General features: G+C 42.8%; 2 protein-coding genes across 3 annotated transcripts in view; one reads left to right on the top strand and one right to left on the bottom strand.

The window, feature by feature from the left end:
- Positions 1-27,485, top strand: part of RNF212B (ring finger protein 212B) — a 440,214-nt gene that overhangs the window by 161,798 nt on the left and 250,931 nt on the right. The gene's annotated exons all lie outside the window — the stretch shown is intronic.
- Positions 1-27,485, bottom strand: part of SLC7A8 (solute carrier family 7 member 8) — an 81,305-nt gene that overhangs the window by 22,844 nt on the left and 30,976 nt on the right. For both annotated transcript variants that reach the window (XM_068242388.1, XM_068242395.1), the window contains exons 3-7: positions 25,732-25,936; positions 25,475-25,626; positions 7,885-8,010; positions 6,473-6,626; positions 75-198 (exon numbers count right to left, since the gene is read on the bottom strand). In XM_068242388.1, coding sequence (XP_068098489.1) covers positions 75-198; positions 6,473-6,626; positions 7,885-8,010; positions 25,475-25,626; positions 25,732-25,936 — 761 coding nt within the window. The remainder of the gene's footprint in view (positions 1-74; positions 199-6,472; positions 6,627-7,884; positions 8,011-25,474; positions 25,627-25,731; positions 25,937-27,485) is intronic.

Genomic DNA, 27,485 nt, shown 5'->3' with positions numbered 1-27,485 from the left:
GTGGTGACGTTTTTAAATGAAAAGTTATTTATTTCACTCTTAAAGAAATGTTAGACTGATTGAAACATACTCACCACAGCTACTGCATTGGAAGCCAGTAGCTCCTGTGGGGACATGGCTGTGACATAGGCAATGTTTGCAAAAACATATACAAAGGTGACAAGTGGGATAGATATGAAGATGGCACGTGGGAGGTTCCTGTTAAAAGATACAATAATTAACAGAGTTTTGCCACTAGAGGGAGACATGGTTACATACATATGATGATCAAGCAAGTGACAAGATAAACCTGAATTGATTGTGCAATATACGCTATTGACTGAACATGTTCGATGGATGTGTGTATCTATAACTCCAGTCAATGATGAAGACATGGCTATGATACTTGTTGTCCAGTTTTACAAATGCAGAAAACTGAGACACACGCTTTGTGATCAGTTCACAGAAATCACAAAGAAAACAGCACAACCAGCTGCCATGCCAGGAAGAACACATGACCATACATTACCAGATCTTCCCTTAAAATTTGAAAAGTGCAAGGATTTAGAGATGGAAAATAATGGGTGTGTAGGTGTGGCAAAACTCTGTGGGGTTGGCCACAAAGATTTTCCGTCGTGCTGGAAACTCTTTGCAAACATTAAATGTGTTATTGTACTTTAGAATAAGTGCTCTGAAAAGGACTTAAAATGAACCCTAAATGACGTTTTAATATATTTGTGTTATTAATATATTTTCCCCAATAGAAAATAGAGCAATAACAATTTGTGCATGTAAGAGAAGTCAGCTGCCTGTCCAGACCGGTTATTGCTGAAGAAGGTGGTCATTTTGGGTGGTGACACTAAAGCCTGGTACACACCATGCAATTTCCCATCACATCGACAAGTCGAATCGATAATTTCCAACAGGTCCGACCAGGTTTAGATCAATTTTACCATCACCTTTGTGTAGTAGTGATCAGAAAATTCATCAGAACCTGATCGGACCTATTGGAAATTAAAAAGTTGATATATACAGTAAATATTTATAGGAGCAATAAGGAAAAAATCCATAAAGTACGGTCAACAATAGTGGGATATACTGAAAGTAGTTGTAGGCGACAACGCTAGCTTGTTTTGAGTCAGAGACTCTTCATCAGGCCCACAGTAGTAGCGAGTGCAGTGCCTGGCCCAATGACAGAGCCTTGGTCCCACCCATGGCACCATCAGCATCTGGAGGCTGAAGTACGTCCTGTTAAGCTGGAGCCTCCACGTGCACATGGAAGGAATCCTTGCATCTGCTCTGCTTAGCAGCTTGTCGCAGTACTAAACTCCTGCATTGGTAAGTATGTCACCTGCTGGGATGACACGGGGACAAAGGGTACTAGGAGACACGAAACAGGAGGACACAGGGGAACAGAGGAGACACGGGGACAGAGGAGACACAGGGACAGAGGAGACACAAGGGGACAGAGGAGGACACGGGACAAAGAAGGACACAGGAGAACAGATGAGACACAGGGGCAGGGGAGGACACAAGAGGGACAGTGAAGGACACAAGAGGTACAAGGAGGAAATAATTGGGTGGGATTGAGGGAAGAAGAGCCACAAGATGCCCCTGCACAATGGATATACCAGGTTTAGTGTATTATTACCCTGTTTTTTGTCCTCCAAACCTAGGTGCATCTTGATAGGGGTCAGGGAAAGTTAAGTCATCAGGAAGGGGTTGACATAGGAGGGTTGTGTTTAGCTATCATATTGGGGATAAAGCTGGGTTTTACCAATAAGACTATTGAATAGAATTACCTGATTAGAGAGTAGCACTGAAATACTGACAGTGTTAAAGAGCTGGAACCCCAGAGTACCAGGAAAGCTATTCCAGGTTCTCTGTGTCCACCCCAATATGCCAGTGCTAGATTTATATGACCCCCAGGTAAATACAATACATTACCTGAGGACCTCACAGGCACGTAAGGGCAGAACAGGCAGCAGCAGTGGAGCACACAGTACTGGGGCAGCTGCTTATGTGTATGGGCTGGTCAGGCTGATGGATTGTCATGTAAACACAGACGGCTGATATTCTAGCATTTATTGAAGACACCAGATTAATAATACAGATACATCACGTTATTGATCAGGGCCCCATTTCAAATCATTTTCTGAAATCTCATTCTAAAGTACACTCACATTTTAAAGAACAACAGTCTCATGGAAAAGCAGAAAACTGTTTCATAATAAAGGCCTGAGATCACATAACAAAACCTTCTTTCATTTGCAGTAGAAGAGATGCAATGCAGCTCAATGCAGTCCAGTGTCTGATGCACTGGCAAAAACTGTGTCTATACCTGCTCCTTCCGTGGCATCAAGATGACTGACAGCACAGCTTACAGTTCCATTCTTCCTACACAAAAATGAAGGATTCTTTTCCAGCATACACACACAAAAATACACAGGGAAAAAAAAAGTACCAGCAGGTCTGATTATGTGGAGGCTTTTATCATCTGTTCAAACATGTAGACTCAACCTATGTAATGCTACGTACACACATGCGACAACGATCGTTCGTTGAGAACGACGAACGAACTTTTAATTGATGAAAGAACGACCTAAGTAAAGTTAGTTTTTAAGGCTGCTTACACACCAAGACGTTACAGGCGCACCGCACAGCAATGTAACACAAGTGGGCTGTTCACACAGCCCACGTTGCGTTACATGTAACGCTGCACGTTCTGTGCAAAGTGCAGCATGCTACGGCGTTGGAGCGGCTATAGCCGCGTTAGACTGTTTGCACATGCGCAGTGGGGGGCGGAGAGGAGGTGGGGAGAGCCAGCTACAGTAGCCGCGCACATGGCTACTTAATATTCACTGCACTGGCGAGCGCTGATTGGCCGGCGGGACCACGTGATGCGGAGTGTCTCGCTCCGCATCACGTGGTCCCGCTGGCCAATCAGCGCCACTCTGGGAGACATTATAGGACTCGAGCCGCCTAACGCGGCTCACTCTACCGTCGGCTCTTGCAGCACCATACGTTGTGTTAGGTGCACGTTATGCGACCTTAACGTGCCACCTAATGCAACGTCTTGGTGTGCAAGAAGCCTTAATGTGTGTAACGATCTGATCATTAGAACGAACGTTACATCACATAAAGCAACTGTTGCGCTTGCGCATAAAAATGAGAAGTTTCATGGAGAAATAGCAAAATGCGCATGTCAAGCCTAGTACGAACGACCGTTTCCAATGATGTACTACTTTTACAAACAATCGTCGTTGGTAAAAATCCGCCAAGCTAGATCGTTCGTTTTTAACAATCTAGCTCGTCCGTCGTTAAGACTTAATGATCGTTGGTTGCTTTTTTTTAAACGATCGTCGTTTGAATCGATCGGGGAACGATCGTTTCAAACCACTATAGTCGCATGTGTGTACGCACCTTAAGAAAGAGCAGTCTGGCTGCAACACTGCACGGTTGCTTTACTGCAATACTGCTGGATAAGCAAGAGTGATTCCATAGTGGGTTGAGTCTACACAGATAAATTACATTAATTGGAGTTATTGAATTGGGAGGTTCATTGGATTGTGCACAACTGACTGTTGTTCATTGTGATTACGCACGCCTGACTGTAGGACTGCAGAAATTCTTGCTGGTCTGGAGGTTTTTATTAGTACAGCAGCTTTCATCAATAATTTCTACAATTTAGGTTTGGAGATAAAAACTTAATTCTGTTTGCTATGGGCCCATTTCCATTGTGTCACATGCAATTTGATTACCATTGTAGACATGCGTCTTTAATATGGAATTTTAAAAACACATGATATATAAAAAAGGATGCTATAAGGCCCTTTTCCATTGAGCGCAAAATTGCAATGGCAATTTTTTCATTAACACTGAAACCAATGCAGTTCAATTGAGTAGTTTCCATTAATTGCATTTTGTCAAAATGTGTTGCGATGCAAAAACAATATGAACTGCCGGCTGCAGATTTTTTCATCTATTGATTGAAATGATTTCTGGATAACCCACTGCCCCGCATGCAAATCACGTGCAAATGCAAATCTTCAGGTTTTCAATGAAAATTTTCACATCTGATTTTTAATCTCCATAGCAACATGACATAATTTCACAGGAAACAGGAAGAAGCACGTTAGATGGAAATGTGCATCGAAAACATGAAGATTGGTATTTGCATATGGGATATTAATCGTGACTCGCATGCGGGGCAGTGTGTTGTCCATTTCAATCAAATAGATGAAAAAATCTGCAACCAGCAGTTCATATTTTTTCTGCCTTGCAATGTTTTTGGAAAAAACGCATTCAATGGTAACAGCTCCATTGCTCTGCATTGGTTTCAGTGTTGGCATTGCTATTTTGCACTTAGTGGAAATGGGCCTTCTAGCAGCCTTTTCATATATCAGACCCCCATAGAAGAAGTTCAGGAGTCTTTCTTTACATTGAAGAGGCAGTCTCCAGGGCTTCAGTTATCTTACTGCAGTCTGCTTGCAGATCGAGGCCTTCTGCAACTGAATTAGATTATATCTTTTACAGCAAGCAACACTTGATATTCCTAATGCATAATGTATATAAAAAAAAAAGGTACAAAAGAGAAACCAGCTTTATATCAGTTTTCATTGAGTCAGTCATAAGGGTGCAGATATCCTGCCAAGAAACATGGGAGATGTGAGAATTGCCAAGAGGTGCACCACGAAAGACTCTCAATAGCACACTAGACTGCTAGGTCCCTGGGGAGAGCAACAGCTGCGGGTGGTACAAAGTGTTCTGTAAAGTGTATTGAGATCCAGAAACTGAAAAAACGCTTTTCTTAGTTTTCAGTTGAAATTATAATGTGGTGTACATGCATTGCCTCAGGCTTTGTATATTAGTCAGTACGTCTTACAGGCCGAGTGCAGGTCACCTAGGCACTGGGCAGTTTGGCGCAGGGTGAGCTGAAGGACAGCTCTCCCTGCTGCCGCTAAACCCCCTGGTGGCGTTAAATACCATTCCCCCTCCGAGTTGTAGCAACCTGGAGGGAGATATAATTCGGGGTCTGGCAACCGCCGGAGCTCCAAATTACTGTTACGCAGGGCACGCAGTATAGCATTGCTGCTATGACAGCACCCAGCTTCGGCTCATGCCGTTCAGCGTTGCGCGCCAAAATAAACTGCTTCGTGATAGGCCCATCTATAACTGTGACTAGAAAAGCTCTGCCTCACTTTCTAAGGGCTCAACCCCACCAGAGCTGTTTTGTGAGCGTTTAGTGAGCAATTCAAAACACTCGCGATTTCACTAAACGCTCAGCTAATGTTAATGGATGGGCCAAATTCCACTGGAGCGATTGCGATTATCAAAATCGCAAATGCAGGACATGCAGCATTTTTAGCAATTAGCGTTTCTGCAATGTAAAGTATATAAACGTTGGCATAATTAAAACCTGCACAGAGCGATTTTGCTAGCGTTTTTACATTACTGTACACTGTAAAAAAATTAAAATTAATTGAAAGGACCAATCAGAATTAAAAACACTAAACGCATATCGCTACACAATCGCTGGCAAAACGCTTACACTTTTAAAAAAACTACCAAAATCACCAGCAATCGCTCATAAAATCGCTTACAAACCGCTCTTTTTTTTTTTTTTTTTTTTTGGCGCCCAGTCCGCTTATACCTACGATCAGCACCATATATAGACCTGATGTAGCGGTTTATGCCGTGAAACGCGTTGTCCTGAGTGCATTCTACCAATAAATGTTAATCGTTACCCCTACTGAGTGAAGTGTCGGTTCATAAGGTAGGCGGTTTTATTTAACCATTATATATTGCACCGTGTACAAACACCACTCAATCCACAACAAGGGCACCTCCTACAACCATCCTGTGTATGTATAGCATCCCACGTAGTTGGAGTGCTATTCTTGCCACAAATCTGTGGTAAGGAACTTTTTCTTAAGGAGTTGCGACCATCTACCCGAAAGACCGAGTGGGGACGGGACTTCCCCACAAGCCTACTTAAGTGGTTGCCTATCAGCAACCCACACTTGTGAGTAGTTTTTTATCTTCTTCTATACTGGTTTGTGAAGATAATACACTATAGGGGCTCCCGGTGTCTCTGTGGTTTTTTTCGTTTTTCGTCTACCACGCTCTTTTAAAATGCTATCAATTGCGATTAGCGATAGTGTTTTGTAGTGGGTTCCAGGCCTTAGCATAGATAATGAACTGGCTTTCAATTCTTGGAACAAAATACATTTTTAATGTAATTATTAAAAGACTGCATTGTATACAGGTCATCATTATTGGTTTGCAGTTCACAAATGAAACATAAAAGTAGCCTTTCGTAAGTTCTTAATAGGAAAACTGGGACCACTAATGGAGCGTATAAGTGGGCTTCTATGAAGAACTGTATTAGTGTTAACATAAAGCATGTTTCACCAGAAGAAGTATTTCTATTTCCACCACCACAGCTGTTCAATAGAATGGCAGCCGGATGTTGCCGGTAAATGATACCTACTTGTAAGGATCCACCAGCTCTTCTGTGACATAATTTAGAAAGTTCCAGCCACCATAAGCAAAGGATCCCTGCAGAAAAGCTAAGGCAATAAGGCCAATGTCTGGTTCCTGGAAATTCTCAAACGCATTCTTAGGCTCCAGCCAGAAATACTCCCCTGGGTGAGAATAAGTGAAAAAAGAATTGATCGATAATATGAATAGATTGTTATAAATGGCAATTTATAACAGCTGAATTCCAGGCCTAAGGAAAATAAGCTTCAAATAACTTCCACACCTTGGCCATTACTGCCAGGTGTATCAAAACTAACACATATCTTTCCAGGGACCACCTAAGCCTTGGCTGCCCAACTCCAGTCCTCAAGGGCCGAGGTCCTCACATATTTTTGCCACACTTATAATTAATTGATGAAAACTAAGGCATTTTCGTTTTCCCAGGCCTATTCTTTCTTCATCTCCTTTAGGCTTTAAAGGAGGAGTTGTAGCAGCAATATGTTAATGGGAGTGTCCTGCAGTGCCCCATTAATGGGTATCAGTGGGTGGGCTCACTGTAAAGGGCACGGAGTGAGAAAGAGCTGCCAGACTTCAACTTTGCCCACCTAAATTTTTTTTATTAATACACTGGGCAGCAATGAGTAAGGGCAACAACGTGGTTTATCCCATTTTACTTGAGTAGAGCATTAATATAATCTTGGCATCTAGCCAAGATTGGCATCAAGTTCAGCCAAGATTGGCATCTAGCCAAGATCATCGTCTTGGCATCAAGCTAGCATGGTCTTTCCCTTCAAATGGCCTCTGCTACACAAGAGGGAATCACCAAAGTCATCAGGACTCCCTGATCCAGTGCAGGGCAGAATCCAGGGAGCACTTACATGGTGAGCAGTAGACTTGCAGTGTAGTTTGAAGTTACATTTTAAGTCTGTTTCATGGACCTTGTTTCGGGTCACTAACTATGCAAGCATAGAATTCTCTTGCATCCTAAACAACAGAGCCTTATATGTTAAGAGTTACTACAGGCATTTATGAAGAATTGCCTTCTGTGTGATCCTGTAATTGAGAAACATCTATTCTTCTTCATAACTGAACATGCCGGTAAGCTTGACCTGGCAGGTTCCTCTTACCCCGTGTCTTAGTTTGCACTTGTTATGTAGGCAGATTTCCCCTCTTTATTCCCTATGTTACTGTACAGGGCACAATATATTGGCACCTAATAAAAATCATGATTTCCCAATACTCTGATATGCAAGTGACCACGACTGTACATAGAAGCAAGCTTCTAATCATAATTGTGCACTCTTTCTATGGCTAGATTATTTATGTTTTCAATGAACTTCATATGTAAATGAATACATTCTTAGCAGGGACTGTGTGTTCTTGGTATGCTTCCTTGTATGCCTGCAGTCATAACACGCATACCTTTGCAGATCTGTACTATTCCCATGATTATAATCAGAGCTAATGCCAAGAGCTTTCCGGCTGTAAATATATCTTGTACTCGAGTGGCCCATCGTACGCTGGCACAGTTCACCCAGGTGAGCAGACCTAAGGAAGAAGGAAAAAACACCACATGATCATTAAATACACTAGAGAATACAGTAGTTCAGATCACTATGGACTTCACAGAGAATGCCTTCTCTTAGCCAGGCCACAATGATAAGACTTGGTTCTGTAAAACTGAGATATCCACAATTGGCATTTGCATAAGCAGAGAACAGAAAATGCGCATTGGGACTATATTTCACGTACAGTAAAAACAGCACTGGGTCGATAAAATGAATGGCTGCCAATTACTGCAGTAAGGATTACAATTGCTACAGGAGTCCTGTAAAACATGGTGTGTACAGATACTATTTCTGAGTACTGTTGTAATCAGATATACAGAGTGGGGGAATTTTATAAGGTTAGCAGGTTAAGGCACTATGCATGCAAGCAGCATATTCAGATACAGAGCGTACTGCAATGCCAGTCACAGGCACAGAGATGTGCTGCATGTGATGGGCTTCAGCAAAATGCTGCATTGTCCCAAGGGAATAGGGTCAAATGCAGAATCGATGCACACAGAATCATTCAGCTGGGCTTTCTTATGACAGCCTTATACTGAATGCAGGAGCTGTGCATGGACTATTCCTGCTTAGATTATGCCTAATGCTTTCTAATCGGCTGCAAAGAGATGGCACCTCTCCATCTCGATAATCTGCTATGGCCCGTTTCCAGTGCCCAAGTTAGGGCAGGTCAGACACACCACATGTGACGCAGGAGAAATTTTATGGGAAATTAACTAGGTTACTTCCTACACATCAAGTCAATGCATGACACAGGGAAACGTAGAATGAGAGAGCAGTTAGACGTGGATGTCTTTTGTCATTAACACCCAAAAGCCAGTCCCTGTCACATTCAGATAACCAGAGACGGACTCAATTCACAGATAACTGGTGTGGCATGAGCGGGAATAGTCTCTATGTGATAACATGTATGATGGGTGTGTGGAGAGCAGTACATGTAGAGATGGATGATAAACAGGGCAGGAGGAGGTTACTGAGCAGCCCTTCCCCCATCGCTACACACACTGTATACAGGAGACATCCTGTTATTTATTGGCTACACAAGCACAGCTTGTTTACTGGCACATTATACCATACAATGCTTTTCAGAATGATGTACCCAGAATGCGCTAAACAGTTTGCATTTCTTAGCATACTTTATTCACAGCCCAAGAACGATGTGCAATCAAGATAACTCAGAAGGTACTGATAGACTGTGTTTTCACCTAAGAGCTGGTTCACACAGTTCCGGGTCGTCCTGTGACGTCTCGTTCAGGGGGCGGCGGTACAGCGATCGTCGGCTTCCCGTTGCGATCAGCGTTTTTCGTTCCCGCAGGGGGACATCAAGCCGCGCCGGCTAGGTGGCCCCGGACGCCGCATGCGGCTTCTAGGGCCGGCTGAAACGACGCGGTAAATCGGGATCGGAACACCGCGTTTGCGTAATCGCCAGTAACTGCGTGATGTTAAACACTCCCATTCACTTGAATGGGAGCGTTTAGCCGACGAGTCCCAAACGCTTGGTGGTAAACGCCGCCAAGCGTCTGTGTAAATCAGCCCTAAGAGTGCCCTACATTAATTCGATTTTTGGCATTGATATCCAGCTGATTCAATCATACTGATAGAGATTGATGCCACATGGCCACAAAATCCATCATTTACTTTGACTTCCAGCCAAAATCGATCGGAACATTTGATCAGGCATACTAAGAAATTTCATTCGAAGGGCTCGATCAGGTGCGCAGCAGTAATGGCGTTTGATTCCCTTACAACTGACGGACCCCCGGCCGGTCTCCTCCTGTGTGTATGTGTATCCCCCGGACCCGTGGTGAGTGTTGCAGGATCACTCCTGGCCTCCTCTTTGGTCCGGTACCCAATACTGACATCTATATGTGGGAGTGTCACAAGGTACAGGTGCTCATGGTGGCAATTCAAATAAAGGCCAGACAAAGGAGGAGGCCAGGAGTCATGCCCATGGGACAGGTGAGCCTGCAACACTCACCATGGGGAACACATTACATGGGCCAGGGATTCTCAGGTTTCCTTTATGAGGTGGACGGGTCTTAGGGTAAGACGTCGGTGGTGTTGGGGGGAGGTCATAGGTTTAAGCATCGTGGGGAGTCTTAAGGTTATGCATCGATTACCGATATTTTACTATCAGAATTAAGTGGTGGAATATCGGTAATTTTACCAATATTCCACCAGCGACTTTCTCCCCAAATTACCACGGCACCTTTTTTATGCACGCCTTAAAGAGAAGATACTTACTCTATGCAGTGTTAATCATTTAAAGGCAACCTGAGACGCGAAGCGTCTCAGGTTCCATACTGACCTCGGGTTTCCGTAAGCCCCCTTAGGGCCGCTCATCCCTCGGCGTCTCCCCGAGTGGCTCTGGTTTCCGGCAAGTAAGCCAGAAAGCCTGGCCGAGTCGCGCAAGCGCAGCCTGGCCAGGCGTGTTTTTGTCCCTGGGAGTGTTCTGCACCTGCACAGTAGCGGGAGCGAGACGGGGGAGAACGCCTGGCCAGGCCACACAACTAAGCGTAACTCAGCCAGGCTTTCGGGATGAATTACGGGAGACCATATCTACCCAGGGAGACGGCGAGGGATGAGCAGCCTTAAAGGAGCTTAAGGAAGCCCCAGGTAAGTAAGGTACCGGAGACACTTCTCGTCTCAGGCACACTTTAACCACTTAATGACAAGCTGACTTATAAAAACGTCCTGCTAGAGCCTCTTAATGGCTCCAGGAGGTTTTTATAAGTCAGACAGTGCTGCTGCCACTGTGCGCGTGTACGTGCGAGCCCGTTCGTGCATGTGCGTGCCCCGGCTCAGGCACATGTGCACTTGCAAATAGTGGAAAAAAAAAACACCAAAGAAAAAATACACCTTTATTTCCAAATACTATATTGTCACCATACTTTGCACTAGGGTCATAATTAAAATGTTGTGATAACCATGACAAATAGGCAGATAAAATGTGTAGATTTTATATACAGTAGCAGTGTTTATATTAAAACTATAGGGGATGAAATTGGAGAAAGTGTATTTTTTCATTTTTTTGTTTTTCCATAATGCATAGAAAATAAAGTAATTACTGAAAACAAATATCAACCCCAAAAAGCCTAATTTGTAGTGAAAAAAACAAGATATAGATCATTTCATTGTGATTATTAGTGATTAAGCTTTTGGCAAATGAAAGGGATGAGCACTGAAAGGTGAAAATCGCTCTTGTCCGTTAGGGTAAAACTCCTTTGGGGTGAAGTGATTAAAGTCCAATTTGTTCAAAATAAAGTTCCAAATTTGATCCACTTTTAAGAGTAAAAGGATGGTGATCAGGTGATCCAATATCCCGGGCATCCTTTTCAGTAGTGCTTGAACTGAAATAGTCTCTAAAAATGACGGGTCTAATAAAATGATGCAGTGGCATGAACAGACGAGAGTTCATGAGGAAAGAATGGCATACATAATTGATGAGACTATGGTGCAGGCGCAGGATTACAGCACAATGCCAGCAGTCAACAGTATGTATCATTATGTTATTTTTATCATCAGCAATTCCATTTGGTTTTCTTGGCCATCCATTATTAAAGCAAAAACACCATGGAGGAGATGTATCAAGTGAATTTGCTTCTGATATAGTGTGAATCAAGTTCATACGTCGTGTGCCTATCCAGCAAGGTGAGAGGTCAGCTCTGGAGGTGTCATTATGTGAGCCAGAGGCGGGGAGACATAATGTAGATGGCGGCACTGGTGGAGTGGGATAAACACACTACAGCTGTGATGGTTTTATTTTCAGCAAACAGGGGAGCATTATTCCAGCCACCTGCTCAGTGCTGCATTACACAGTGAGCAGATGTGTGGGCATAAGCGGAATGCCAGCAGATTTCACCACCCACAGCCAAGTATGAGCACCCAACCTACACACTAAGAATTTACATCCGTAAGGAACACAGTCATTTAAATAGGATTGTAAAATATGCTGTGTACTGTGATACAGTACTACATTGTAGTATACTGTATTGTTCTCCCTCAGCAGTGATTCACAAGCATGCATCTATAGCGGCTGCTCAGCTGACACTGACTCTGTATGGCTTATCCGTACATCATTACTTGGAAATCACTCATCTACGTCTACAATGTCCCATGGATCAGGGCGTTCTGCCAGGCCAGACTATTTGTCTTCAAGCTCAGAAAGACATTAGAACAGATGGGAGAAGCGAAAAATTAACCAGCTCCAGAGAAAGTCCAGAAATAACTCCGGGTGGGAGGGGGAGGAAGGAATAAACCTAAGCACAACACACTTGTCAATAACAAAGCACAGCAGGGCAGTTAGAATCAGGACTCAGGCAGACAAGAAGAAAGACCAGAGGGGAAATAAAAGTCTGACTGCTGGTCACAAATATAACTGCAGACAAAAGGATAACACCCAACACCAAGGGTTTTGTTTTTTAGTTTTGGATAAAAGGTTGGAGCATCCATAAGGCTGTTAGATCTGTCCTTCCTCCCCCACCAGTTTTTGTCTGCTTGTGGAAGAGTGACAGAAGGCCTCTGCGGACTATATGCTAAAGAGGTCCATTTATGAGGTATAACACTCCTTTTCCTGCAGTTCTGAATATAAATCTTGTTTTACAGGGGCATAAAGTATGATTCCTATATATTCTCTCACTGTTCTGGCATGAATATTAAAGGAGTAAGTTCTTGCCCATGTAAAGCTGCATACTTGCAGATGCCTTGTGTTTTAAAAAGGCCAAGCTGTACTTTGCATAGCTTTCTCAATAGTAGGGGGGGGTTTGAGCTTCAGTCTAGTCCTCTACATACAGTAGGGCCCTGTTCACATTGCGTTCCGCTCGCATGGCCGTTTGTGTTGGCCATTTTTTGACACTTTTTGTTCGATTTCTGTGCGTTGGACGTTTTTGTTAAGCGCTTTTCTGAGCGATTTTGTGAGCGTTTTGCATTTTCCTATACCTTGAGGAATCACCTCAAAAATGGTCCATGCTCCGCTTTTCTGAGCGGGTCGGAAATGAACCGCTCAGATGTGAACTTTCTCATAGAAAATCATTGCACAAGCACTTTCAGGGCAATTTTGAAAAACTGTCAAAAACAACCCTAGTGTGAACGAGCCCTAATTGTAGTTTCCCTGTACCTAAACCAGGTACTATGTGTCTCTTCCACCTTGCACATCTTACTCCCCAGCATTATTCATCTTTACCTTGCACTGATGGATGTTAAAAAGCCAGAATCATCTGCTTATAATATGGATTATATTCGTTAAAAATAATAGACTATAGGTGTACAATTAACCAGCAGTTGTGCATATATGCTCTGCTTTCAGCAACATATTGCTTCTAGCTACACAATTTGCACAAGGCCTCAGCATTCACTTATAGTCACACAAGTATTCTATCCAAATAAGTGAGCTTAAAATGGACCTGTACTCTTGCACAGGACAAAAAGGAAAACGTAGAGAAATGCACCCTGTATGCATTAAGATAGTTTAGCCTACCTAATTCCCCCTCATCTATGTCTAATCACAAGTTGTAATTTGATCTTTCCCCTGTGTCACCTGACTGCCATGGCAGAGATGGCAGATAAGCTCATTTGAAAGCACAGGATGTTAACAATATGTATGATTCCATGAATCAGGAAGGAGAAACACTGGAGATTTATTGCAGGATTTGTATCAGCTGTAACAAAAAAATGTTTTTGTTTAAAGAGAACCGGGGGCGGGTTATTCAATGTTTGCCTTGATCGACGCTCTCTGTACCCGCTGCCCCTCACTAGCCACTCCCCCCACCCCCCTGGAATCTGGTGACATTCAGAAAGTCGGTAAACTACGGGGAAGGGGCTTCCCACTGCAGGCTTAGGAACACCTGCAAAACGCCCCTTCCCCACCTATCAGAGCCTTCTAACAGGCCCTCTGCCTGCTCACCTCCTCTCCCCCACCCCCTCCAATCAACACTGTGCTCTAACAGGAGAGCACAGACACTTCGCCCCCAGTGTTGTGACCCCTAAGTTCACCAAAGTGAAAGTGATAGATGACAGCAGATAGAAGCGGTGAGAAGAGGAGGTAATGAGCGCTGCCTGGTTCAGCAGCCCCCACGGACCAGGCAGCATGTTTTCTTTATGCTGTTGCGTATCTTTTAGAGCAGAGAGGAAGTATTGAGTTCAGGTCCACTTTAAGCATTTCAGGCTGTTTCACACCAAGGGCTTGATTCACTAAACCGTGATAACTCAAATATCACGCCTTATCAACGATATCACACCTTATCAAAGTTAACATGCCTCATCACAGTAGCATAGCGAGCGAGCGCTATTTGAGTTATCACGGTTTAGTGAATCAAGCCCCAAAAGTGCTTTTAACCTCTTCCGGACCTTGATGATTGAAATCTAGGCCCTGTTCCTGGCTGCTTATTCCTTCCAGGTCGTAGACTTTAATCATCTCTGCCGTGCGGTTTCGTCACTCTCACCGCTCACGCTGCTGTCTGTCGCTAATACCTCTGGCCCCTGGTCTTGAAGTGGACCTGAACTCTTGCAGACAGAAGGAAAACATACAAAAGTGCATCCTGTATCTATTTAACCCTGTATGTATTTAGAGAGTTTAGCCTGTCCAATTACCCCTTATCTGGGACTAATCATAAATGTAATTTGATCTCTCAGCTGTGTCAGCTGGCTGCCAAGCACAAGATGTTAACCTTATGTTTGATCTCATGAAAGCAGGAAGTAGACACACTGCAGATTTATTGAAGGATTTGTATCAGCTGTAACAAAGAAATGTTTTTTTCTTTAAAGGTTATTATGCTGTTGCTTATCTCTTAGAGCAGAAAGGAAGTTGGGAATTCAGGTACACTTTAAAGGGGTGATAGACACTCGGGCCTAAAGTGGTTAAAAAGCTTTTCTGATTGCCAGTACTTTCCAGTGTTCTGAAAAGTGCTTGGATGATAAAATCCTATGGGCTATATCACAGCTCCCAAATGTTCCTCTTTGGGAACCAAATCTATTTGTCCCTCTTTCTCCCTCATTTGTCCCTCTTTCAGGACTCATTTACAAAATGTGTTTAAATAGCTCTATTCCCACCCTTCTTAATTTCAAATGTTAATATAAGGAAAAACTAGTGATGACAGAAAGGACCAGTGTGGTTTAGTAGTATGCGTGGCTAGGGGTGTGGTGGGGGTGTGATTAAATGTATGGCAGGGCGTGTCCAGGGCCGGATTTCTGGAAAGGCCACAAAGGTCAAGGCCTAGGGCGATAAAATTCAGCAGGGCGCTGGACTTGGAGAGATAAGAGGTCACATGTCAAAGTAAATCACTTCTGCTTTGCTCTATTCTGCCTGAATTCCAGAGATCCCTGCATCTCTCTCACTGCAGAGTGTGTGTGATGACAGTCAGCATGTGTTGTCATCTGAGGATCTTGTCCTTAGTATAATGAGTGGGGACATACAAGCTGCTGTGAGAAGAAAAATATATGGGCTCAAGTAGTAGAACTTTTGAGTTCAGATTAGTTTCTTTATGCAGCACGCATTCACGGACAGGAATTATCAGCTCTCTTCTCCCCCAGACTGATGTTTTATTACTTGGTCAGAGCTGTTAAAGACCTGAGACCTGTAAGATTTATGGTTTGTTTTCTTTCCTGACAACAACATTCTCTCTTTGCTACAGTTTAACTCTTTCCTGACATGTTTTAGAAGCAGCAAAGCATTGTTCTGTTTTAGCCATCAGTGAAAGCAGGATGTTTTGAAACAGAATGACAACTGTATTACATTTATTTATATTTACAAAACAATGTATGCATCTCCTGCTGACTTTATATATATCTGGGTTCCCCAACATCTTACATCTTGTATACAGGAACAAAGTCTGAAGATGACTCATTAGCCAAAGGCTCACTATTTTCTTTTGGTTAGCCAATAAATATTATCATTCTATTACAAAACGTAAAAACTTCCTGCTGACTGATTAAGATCTGTCTTAACTTGCCCCAAGTGCTAAATTGTCACTGTGTAAAGTACACCTGAGCTTATGCTAGATACACATGATGCAATTTTCTGACAGATTTACTGTCAGATCGACTATTTCCAACATGTCCCATCTGCTATCCGATAGATTTTCTGAATGATTTTTTTCATAGAAATGAACGGAAAATCGATTGAAAAATTGATCGGAAATCAGATCAGACATTGTAAACAATCGATGTGACAGTAAATCTCAGAATTGCATCGTGTGTACCTAGCATTACACGACATCTATGCCAGCGTGTGTAGTGTTGGATCCTTCTACTTACCTGTTCTGCTTTGGATGGGTTTCTCTCCTTTGCGCTGCACCATCACCTGTTTGTGACTCTGACTGAAGCAAGTCGCGCAAAGGACAAAGAAGCAGTGCATGCTCTGTCCTCTCGGGCTTCTTGTTATTACGCACTCCTGTACTGATGTGCACAGCAGCCGAGCCTGGGAGTGTTATGGGTATGTGTACTTGACAAGTGCTGCTCATATATGAGCATCATTTCTGAATTATGCAAGCCCAGAACACTATCGGCTGCTGTGCTTACAGGCTGGAGTGCAAAATTACATGGAGTGGACAGAGCATGCACTGCTTCTTTGAACCGGGGGGGGGGGGGGGGGGGGCAAAGCAGCAAAACAGACAGGAGCCCATGTAAACCAGTGATCACTAGTCAGAGTTGGACAGAATGGGGGGGGGGGGGGGCGGTTGGTGACAGCTGGCCTAGGGCGCTGGAAAGTACAAATCCGGCCCTGGGCGTGTCTTAAAATGTCCCTCTTTCTCATCTCAAAGAGTTGGGAGGAATGGCCGTATTACACCAGCTAGAACCATTAGTGGTTAAAGTAACTATACATTAAAAAGTTTTCAAAGCTTTGCAAAATAAATGAAGAAAATCCCAGTTTAAAGCCATGACTAGCAATGGCCAATGAGAAACAAATAATTCCAGCTGGCATGCAATTGTATGCAGTTTGGAACTGGTCCAATCAAATGCACTTCCTGTTGCTTTGGATTGGCCCAATTCCAAGCTGTATACGCTTTGAATTAAAATTGCATGCGAGTCAGAATTATTTGAATCTCATTGACCATCTCCAGCCATGACCCCTTACTAGAGATTGGCAGCCATGGCAGATTATTGCTGTAGCTGACAGATCATTCGCTCTCCTTTCTGTATACTTGTGTGATTAACAGAGCAGTTCTTCACACTCTTCACACTGACTTGGAGTGAGCAGGCAGATGTAGGTCACAGAGGAGGAGATGAGGATTTATGAACTGGCGCAGAAGGCATTTACCTTTAATAGTTTGCATAAACTGTATTAAAAAAAAAAAAAGAAAGTTATTTAAAGCAATATAAAATAATGTTCTTTTAAATGCATATAAAACTGTGCCTGGGGCTTTAAGATCTTGCCCTAAAATGCACCCCCAGCCCATCCAGTCATATATTATTATATTAAAGAAGACTTCCTTTCTCTGATGCAGGTTTTGGGTATAGTTAGGACAAGACGGTCCAGGATATCATCCTCTGGAGTACACCATAATAAAAACAGGAAAAGGTGTCTGAAGCTTACCTACACTACAGAGAGCTTTTCCTTTATTGCTGTGTTATTCTGTTTGAAGAGGTCGCTTCCACTTCCTCTCATAGTGACACCTGTCAGTGGGACAGGAAGTGAGGCAAATTCTCCACATATGTACAAACCATAAAAACTTGGCACAGGTTCTAACCCTTCCATACATAGCGTATGTAAAAATGTAAAGGGCGTGTGAAGTCTTTCTGCACAATTTTTACTTACCCATAACATTTCTCAATGTTAACACAAAGCTAATATTTCTCTTTTGTCCTGAAGCAGGTAATTTGGCACCACGCTGCGCCATGGATCGCAATGGATAATCCCCAGGAACAGAAGCTAAAAACCTGAACATCCGGTAGCTAGTGATGGTCATGTCTAGGAGAACTCATGGAGAAGCATGTGATTTGTTTGATCAGCTGATAGGTTTGCAAAGCTCTGATTTTCTGTGATCACATTCTGTTTAGCTGATGATCATGACTAGCAAATCAGAGACTTACATATCTATCACCTGACCAAACATGCTTGTCAATGGGTTTTCCAAGACATGACTACTGGTAGCCAATGTTATCTAATACCAACCATTTCCAGGTTCCCTGCAGCTGCATGTAATATGCTAATTCCATAAGGTAACTAGAAAGGAAGTGAGGCTTGAAAAAATACAATTAGGAGACAAAAGGCATGCTGATTTATAAATAAACTAAACTAATCATATGATGATTTTAAAAAGGAAAAATTACTGTACTAAGGCAGAGACAATGAGAATTCACCTTACCGACAATGGGTACTAGCCTGAATTTTGCTACAACATCTTTATCACTGATACAAACAACTTATTTGTTGGAGGTGGAGGGGATGGCAATTTGGAACATCAGAAAAAAATGCTGCGATCAATGTAATCAATCAGCAGTGCATTTAAGAGGAATTCAGCTCCACCCCTCAGAACCTGCATGGAACTATATTTGACCACTCAGGCCAAGCAACTCTGATTGAATGTGCACCGACTCCAGTGTTGCCATGCACTGTATAACCTGGGAAATCATTTTCCCAGTGGCAAGCAATGGTTTCTCAGTACAGAAATGGGTGGATACATAGAAAATGTACTCTAATAGTTCTTAGGCCCAGTGCACACCAAAAATCTCTAGCAGATCTGCAAAACGCTACAGGTTTTTTAAGCAGATTTCAGAGCGATTCTAGGCATGTTTAGAGACGTTTTCTAAATATGCCTAGCGTTTTTCAGAGCGGTTTTCCACTTTCCTATACTTTAACATTGAGGCAGAAACGCCTCAGAAATGTAAAAACTGCAGCAGCCCCCGAGTTTCCGTTTGTGGAAAAAACCCGCTTTGGTGTGCACCATCCCATTCGCTTCCATTAGCCAAGCGGTTTTCCCCCTGCAAGCGTTTTAAATAATGCTTCAGAACCGCTCTGGTGTGCACCAGCCCTTACAGGGATCCAGAAGTCATAGACATATTGCACTTTAGAAAGCCATTTGTCTGGTAGTGCTACTGATCTTTTGGTGTTAATGTAGTTTTGCACAACGGTATTAAACATGTACCTAGTTGAGTAAGAATGTGTGGACTTGCTCTGAGGCACTGATGTTTTCTGTAGCAGCATCCTTTGGCATTATTTCTGGTGATTCGGCCAGAACTGTGTTACAAGAACTAACACGGTCATCAACATCAGAAATACCAGTATTTCACAAGTGTAATCGCGAAGAGAAGTTCCATCCATTGCTGTTGTTATTCCAAATGCTTCCAGTGTAGCTTACTTCATGGAAAAGGACTCCCAGGAAATAAAATTGTTGCATATTTCTTTATTCAGATCTCTAAGAACAGCCTTCCCTGTGCTCAGAACTAAATGTCCAGACTACCATAGACTCAGTGCCAACTGTGTGTACCAAGTACTTATCAAATGGCTCGTAAACATGTAGAACCTTGATTTTCTGTGGCACCATGACAGGAAAATCCAGAGATCCAATGTCACACAAATACGTTACACCAAAATGGAAGAAGCAGCACAACAGATGTGAAACGGGAGATTGAAACTGAATAAAGGGGAAAAACACAGGAAACTCTACTTCAATTTTAGAGTAAATATGTGTCAGAGAACCTCAGTATATTTCTCTCAGACAAAGATATGGCAGGTGTAATAAAAAGGAAATGGGAAACCCAGCTGTTAAAATGAACAAGTAACTCTGGCTCCCTCTTCACTTATAATTTCAAACCCCTTCTCCAAACAATTCAAAACAATGTAATAGAACTGAGAAAACTAACAATTCCTGGATAGGAAGTGAATAGTACAAAGCTTTTTAGAAGGCCTAAAATATGTTTTAATACCATTATTATTTCCTACCTGGTTTCACTGATAGGATTTCTTGTTTTCCCTTTATAAATGATCTAAGAGGGTGTTTGGGTAGATTTAGGGCTGGATCACACGGGCTGTAAATGCAACATTTTCTGCAAATGTCGAAAGCCTTGTTTAAAGAGGAACTGTAGTAAAATTACATAATGAATAAAAAAATCGCTTATTTTTTTTTACAATATTAATTTATAGATTATTTAGTGACTGTTTTCTCATTGGAAAATCTTTCCTCTTCCTGATTTACATCCTGAAATGTATCAGTGGTAGTGACATCTTTAGTTCTGCCAGGTGATCTGTACGGAATGTTCGTTACTGAGAGTTCTATGCACAGAGGGCAATGTTGCTTGCTTGACAGTTGGAAAAAGCCGTTATTTCCCACAATACAATGAGGTTCACAGGCAGCAAACTGTCAGGACCATGGTCATGACATCACACAGTGGGAGGGGTTTCACCACAATATCAGCCATACAGATGTCCCTGATGATCTATTTGACAAAAAGTAAATATTTCTCATGGGAGAGGAGGGATCAGCTATTGACTGAGTTGAAGTTTAATCCTGGGTTAAAGATCCTCTTTAAAGCGGGATTGTCAGTCACAAAATCAAATTTCATTTTCCCACTGCTCTGTGTTTATTATATAGTGTACATGCAATTTGCATTGCAAGCATTCCAATATAATCATAAATGTGTCTGCTGTAACAAATCTTAGTCAGCTTGGCTCTATTCTAGTACATTGCAGAGAAGAGGGAAGTCTGTTATCTCCCCTCCCACATTCCTGCTCCTCAGGGTTTGTTCACACTCGGAGCACCGCTAGCCCGCGATTGCGTTCGGCTCGCGATTGTACAAAAAGTGTTGCGATTCTTGCGCACTTTGCGCTTGTGATTCCCGTTCAATAGAATGGGAATCACGGAGCAATCGCCCCCCAAAACGCTGCATGCAGCGCGTTTGCGATTGATCAAAATCGCAACCGCTGCAGTGTGAATGTATCCATAGGGATACATTGTAGCAGCGATTTGCTGATCGCCGGCGATCAGCAAAGCGCTCAAGAATCACCCAAATGTGGACCAGCCCTTACTGATTGGCTGAGGGAAACTCAGAGAAGGGAGAGAAGGGAAATACACCTCACCCCACTGCAGAAGCTGCTAAAATATAATTTATGGGTTTTTCGCCTTCCTCTGGATCAACAGGGATATGTGAGGGAGCAGGCTGGTGCTGTACTTTGTTCTCTGGTTGAACTCGATGGACGTATGTCTTTTTTCAACCCAGATAACTATGAAAAAATATAATCTTTGCTATGCTGACAGGCTGAGGCTGAAATATACCTCACCCCTCTGCAGAAGCTGCTGAAATATAACCTATGCTATGCTCACATGTGTTTACAAAGCAAGCTAGATGTGACAGTGCAGTTTCTAGGAGAAAGAAAAAAACAAAGGAGGAAATTATATCAAGATTGGTTTCATTCAGAGGCAGTAAAGATGGAAAATGCCTGGAACAGTTTTCTCTTGATTTACTAAATAAAATTTGCTTAAATCAAAAGTGGTCAGTACAATATATATATGTGTTATGTAAGTAGAAAAAGTATTTATCTACTTTTATATGTGTGTTTTTTCCTGTGATAGTTGGCTGTCCCTGCTGCTTTAAAGTGTACCAGAGATGAGGCAATTTACAAGTTTTATACATACCTGGGGCTTCATCCAGCCCCATCCGCACGGATCACTCCCACGCCGCCGTCTTCAGTCTTCTCCCTCTTCGGTACCGGGTCCCGCAAGTTCGGCCAGTCGACGCATGTGCAGTGCGATCCTCCATTTCTCTGCCGCTGAGGTTTGCCGCTGGATCACCTCACTTGGATTAGCAATTTTGGCTACAGTAACCCAAACCTTAATAAGAATGTTTGCGGTAAGTGAGGATACATCATGGAAGGAATGTGGTCAGTTCCACTCGCATTTGATTTTGCTGTGAGTTTCCTCAGAGTCTGTCATGATCGTTTCAGATGAACATTTAGTAATGGTCATTGTACAGATATGCTGCTTAGGCTCAATACCATGCAACATGTTTTGCCCTAACAAAGGGGTACAAACTGGAAGCAACCCAAGTAGAGTGACCCAAGTCCAAACTGCATGCAATTTGCAATAACTCTGGAATTCTGCATCTCATTGGATTATCTCTACCAGCACTGTGATTCACTATGCAGTTTCCAGTAGTTACTTGTGGTGTGTGGCTCACAAGACTGGCTGAACAGAATAACAAGCATGTAGGATAAAATATATCACATATAAATTAGTATATAACAATGTTTGCCTGGAGTCTTGCTTTAGATTGTGAGCGAGTGAATGTAAGATAAAGACAAAGAACATTTATATAGAGCTTTTCTCCTGGCAGACTCAAAGCACCAGAGCTGCAGCCACTAAGACGCACTCTATAGGCAGTAGCAGTGTTAGGGTGTCTTGCCCAAGGTCTCCTACTGAATAGGTGCTGTCTTACTGAACAGGTCTTCTGTGTCAGAGGCAGAGCCCTTAACCAGTACACTAATAACCTATCTTCCATTGTAAGAAGTTTGGAATTAAGAGGAATGCCTGATAGTATGCCTGTGTGTTCCAGTGCTTTGCGTCATTGTTATTATCAGTGACCCTGAGGTGCAAGGAGAGCTGGAGGACAGTAAGGAGCCACATCTGCCAGGGTAAGGCATACAGTCCTGGTAAAAACGTGCAAGCAAACAAAGGAAACAAAAAACAGCAGCAAGTATAGGATGAGCTGCATAACCAGATACATAATTGTTCACAATATGAAAGGCAGCTAAAATGCTGAAGTCATACATTTCCAGCATGTGACTGTTGACATACTTCTTTGCACAGACAGACTCGTATTTTTTTAGGGTCATACACACAGTAATCTCGCCCTTACAAACAGTGGATTTATCTATCACTTCCCCTTCACTTTACCTCTTGCTGACTCAGCCCTGAGTAATCAGCCTGTCTGGATAATGACATTTCAGGCCCAGCTGTGCTTGCATAATCCACAATCACCCCCCTTCCCCTATGTTTTCAGCTTCAGGGAACCAGTTTAAGCAGGATCCTCTCCACCCAGCAGCCAGGCACAGTGTCCCGAGAGTGCTGTCCAAAACAACCCATCCTCCATATCCGCAGAGAGTCAGAGCCAGAACCGAGATCCAATCAGCACTTATTAACTGCTTAGTGACAATGGCAACTGAACTCCCATCAAAGCCTTGTACTTTCCACAAAGTCCTTCTCTGATAAGCTATATAGGTTGTCTCACTCACCAGTCCTTTGTAGAGCAGTGTACACAGCGTAACCATGAAAACAGAAGACACTGCCATTCTCTGCTCTGTACACATATGAGCCAGCAGTGTCATCAAATCTCTTCCGTGGAAAAAATAGCAGTGCCCTTTGCATCAGCAGGCTATGTCAGGGTTTACTCTATTTGATATTAGTCAACTGGTAAAATATCTTCTAATATGTGTAATCAGTTGTTCATAAAACAACACGCCAACTGCCTACGTCAATCCTCTATACTATGTGAATGGGCACAATCTGGATCAAGTGCTTTATTATGAGAACAGCCAGCTGGTGCAGCCTACAGAGTAGAAATGTGCTCCATCTGTACATCGACTTTTCAGCATGCAAAAATAAGCCAACAATTAATTATTTGAGATGTGATCTTAGTGGTGCTAATCTACATGAGGTGACCCAGCGGGAAACCTCATAGTAACAGTTCTCCAATCACAGCACCCTCTACAACAACAAGCATTGTACAGTAAGAGTCCCAGTTATCCAGAACTCAACCACCCAGCACAAATCATCGGCAGTACTCACAGAGATGAAGGCCACATTCTTAGGCTGTGGGCTCTGCTGTGCTTACAGACTGGGTTCCACGACTCTTACAAGGTTAATATACCGTACTTATATTGACTGTATTTTAACATTTAAACACAGTGTTTATGGTATGTACCGTATACAGAGTGCAGTATAGTTCTGTAAGTATTAGCTAGGCCTGTTTTAACATGGAGTCTCAAGCAACCAGAAAGCACAGTTATCCAGCATCAGTCGATCCCCGTCGGATCCAGATAACCGAGACTCTACTGTAATTAGCAGAATAGTGTGTTATTATAGTTAATATTAAAACCTATCCGAAACCTAAAAGTTGTAGAGGGTGCTGTCATTGGAGAACTGGTGAAACACCAACCAATCAACCTTAAGCCCCCTCTACACCATTCAACTCCAGATGCGATCGATCGAATTTAAATGGATCTGATTCAATTAGATCGATTAAATCCAACATGTCCGATCGGGATTCGATAGATCGTGTGATCGATTTGCATTGAAAACTAACCAAAATCGATTGGACATGTCGGATTTAATCGATCTAATCAAATTCGATTGATCGCGCCTGGAATTGAATGGTGTAGAGGAGGCTTAAAAGTTGTAGAGGTTGCTGTCATTGGAGAACTGGTGAAACACCAACCAATCAACCTAAAAGTTGTAGAGGGTGCTGTCATTGGAGAACTGGTGAAACACCAACCAATCAACCTAAAAGTTGTAGAGGGTGCTGTCATTGGAGAACTGGTGAAACACCAACCAGTCAACCTAAAAGTTGTAGAGGGTTCTGTCATTGGAGAACTGGTGAAACACCAACCAATCAACCTAAAAGTTGTACAGGGTGCTGTCATTAAAGAACTGGTTAAACACCAACCAATCATATTAGCAGAATTTCCCTATGAGGTCACTTGGTCATCTCAAGCAGACAAGCACCATATTAATTTTAGCTTCCCAGACTTACTACTATCTGCAATTTCTGGAATTAGCAGAGGATGAACTGGAACTCTGCATGGGACTAATAAGAATCCCGAAGCAGACTAACAACGTCATTCATTAATCAAGCCATCAGTTGATTAAACAATTGCTTCTGAATCTGATTAACCCAGTGCAATATTCTGGTTCAGCCCCTTATAAATCTGCCAAGATTGCTTGTTGCTTGTGTTTCAACAGGCACAGAAAATCAGGAAAACCTGTGCTGACATCTGACTGCCAATACAATATAAATTCAAAAAGATTCAGTAGTTGGTAGTAGGATGAAGTATTCACGCAACAAAAGTTATATTTCTGCAAATCCCAAACTGAACAGGTGGGGTTTCAGTCTGGATTTAAACACGTCCAGGGATGGAGCTGTGCTGATCTGCTGAGGTAAGGAGTTCCAAAATGTAGGAGCAGCATGATAGAAGGCTCTGGGACCAAAAGTTTCCTAGTGGACTCTGGGTATGACTAGATTATCAGAACCTGTGGATCTGCCGGCCAAAATGATCATGATTGATGGTCCGACGAGTTGGGGACCATTAGGTTTTCTGCGCACAACTCAAATTGCCCAATGCCCTTTATGAAGTCATAAATATAAACTAGAGATATACAAATATATATATATATATATATATATATATATATATATATATATATATATATCTGCTGCATCTGAGGTTATCACCCAGATACTAGAAAATGTCACATTCGTATACTGACAGTGTTGTGGTATAAAAGTATGTTACTCACATAAGCAGACAGCAGCCAAGAGACGGAGTCCAGACTCAGGTGCAAAGCAGGTTGGGAATAGAGGCTGTAGTACATAGTTGGAAAACGTCAGTGCAATAACGGCTTGATTTGTGGGATAAATCACTAGCACTGCAATCCAAAGCCTGAGGAATCTGCAACAAAATACAAAGACTGTGAACTGAGGTGGAATCTCCATTAGCAACATCTCATGCTTGTGTGAAGTGCAAGTTTCCCATATTGTGAGATTCCACACTTACCCTGCAAGTCCTCCAAAGATATCCTTAACGTATGAGTAGTCTCCCCCAGACTTGGGAATGGTGACACCAAGCTCAGCATAGCACAGAGCTCCCACTGCAGTGATCACTCCCGTTACAATCCACACGATGAGGGCCAGTCCCACTGAGCCAGCATTTTCCAGCACGCCCTTCGGGGACACAAATATACCAGAGCCAATAATGTTACCTGGAAGACAGAATTAAATTATGGTAATTGTATAACCACCCTGGGGAAATGTTTTATAATACATTTAGGCTTCATTCACATGGGCTTTTTAAAAAAAGGGGACTAATTAGAATAATGAGGTACACAGGATGATTTGCATATTCAGCAGTGATGCATCGTGGGAAACATATACAGTACTCACTCTGATCTGAATAATCGCAAATACCTTTTGTTTTAGGAAGGCAAACTAATGTTTTACACAACATTTTAGTAAGAGAGGGTTTGGGGCCTCTGTAGACCCTCACACACCCACACCTAGGAGTTCTGGTTCACCAGGAGCTTGCTGTGTAATCTGTAACTATGAGCTAGTTTTAAACAATTCGAAGTCAAGAGACTGTCAGGAAATCAACTGCCATAGTACTCAGTGGTAGAGTTGGGGACAGTACAGCTGCGGACCAGGAAAAATGGGAGCATTCGGCAAGTAGACTGAATGGGAGATGCCATAGGCGCCAATACAAAATAGCAATCTTTAGGCGCCAGTGCGAAAACTTGGGGCCCCAGCATTCACATCATGCTAACCTGGTAAACATGGTAGGAATGCTGGGAACAAACGAGAGTGACAGTATGTGATATATTCATGTGAATGAAGCTTTTCATACGTTACTGAGCACTGTAGTAAGTAGAAGAAACCATTTGTATGTAAGCATAATAAGCTATAGGCTGCAGAAAGAAACTCCTGTATTGAGGATATCAGGGAAATCTGTGCTGGTTGGTGATACTTGCATGGCTCTCAAGCTGATCTTCAGCAGCTTCAGCACTTTCCAGGTCACTGACCCACAACAAGAATGCAGCCAGTGAGGTCACAGCACCTGACCTGGATCATCATTCTGGGTCAGTGGCTAAAAAAAGTATTTGCGATTCACAGCCATGTAGTATAATGAGTGTGACAATTGTTTTCTTGCCTTAGATAAACCTGCTCCAGGCATGTTCCTGCTTCTCACTGTTCTACCTCTCCCAGAGAAATCTAGGAATGTTTCATAGAATCCTTCTCCCACTGTTGCCTGGTGGTTTGCACATTTACTGTGGTTGTGGCACAGGACCCTGTGCTGAGATGGCACAGTTATAGTACACTTGCGGAGAAAGGGATATAAAGACAGACGCATTCATCTCCTTTCAAAGCACTGCAGCTGGCCTGAATGCCTCACTCATCCTTTACTCTACTTCTCTGACCCAGAAGCAGAATGCAGATCAGGTAGTCTGAGCCCACTCTGACTCCACTGGTTGTATGCTTGTTTCAGGTGTTTGACTCTTTAATTGCTAAATCCAAAGCTTCTCTTGACAGAAAGTCAATAAGCATTGCAGGGCAGCATGGTGGTGTAGTGGATAGCACTCTCGCCTTGCAGCGCTGGGTCTCCGGTTTGAATCTCAGCCAGGGTGCTATCTGCACAGAGATTGTATGTTCTCCCCGTGTCTGTGTGGTGGGTTTCTTCCTGGTTTCCTCCCACATTTCAAAAACATACAGATAAGTTAAATGGCTTCCCCTAAATTAGCCCTAGACTATGATACAGAC

This window comes from Hyperolius riggenbachi, chromosome 1 (assembly GCF_040937935.1).
Source record: "Hyperolius riggenbachi isolate aHypRig1 chromosome 1, aHypRig1.pri, whole genome shotgun sequence".
NCBI classification, from domain to species: Eukaryota; Metazoa; Chordata; class Amphibia; order Anura; family Hyperoliidae; genus Hyperolius; species Hyperolius riggenbachi.
This window is presented reverse-complemented; position numbering and strand designations above follow the sequence as displayed.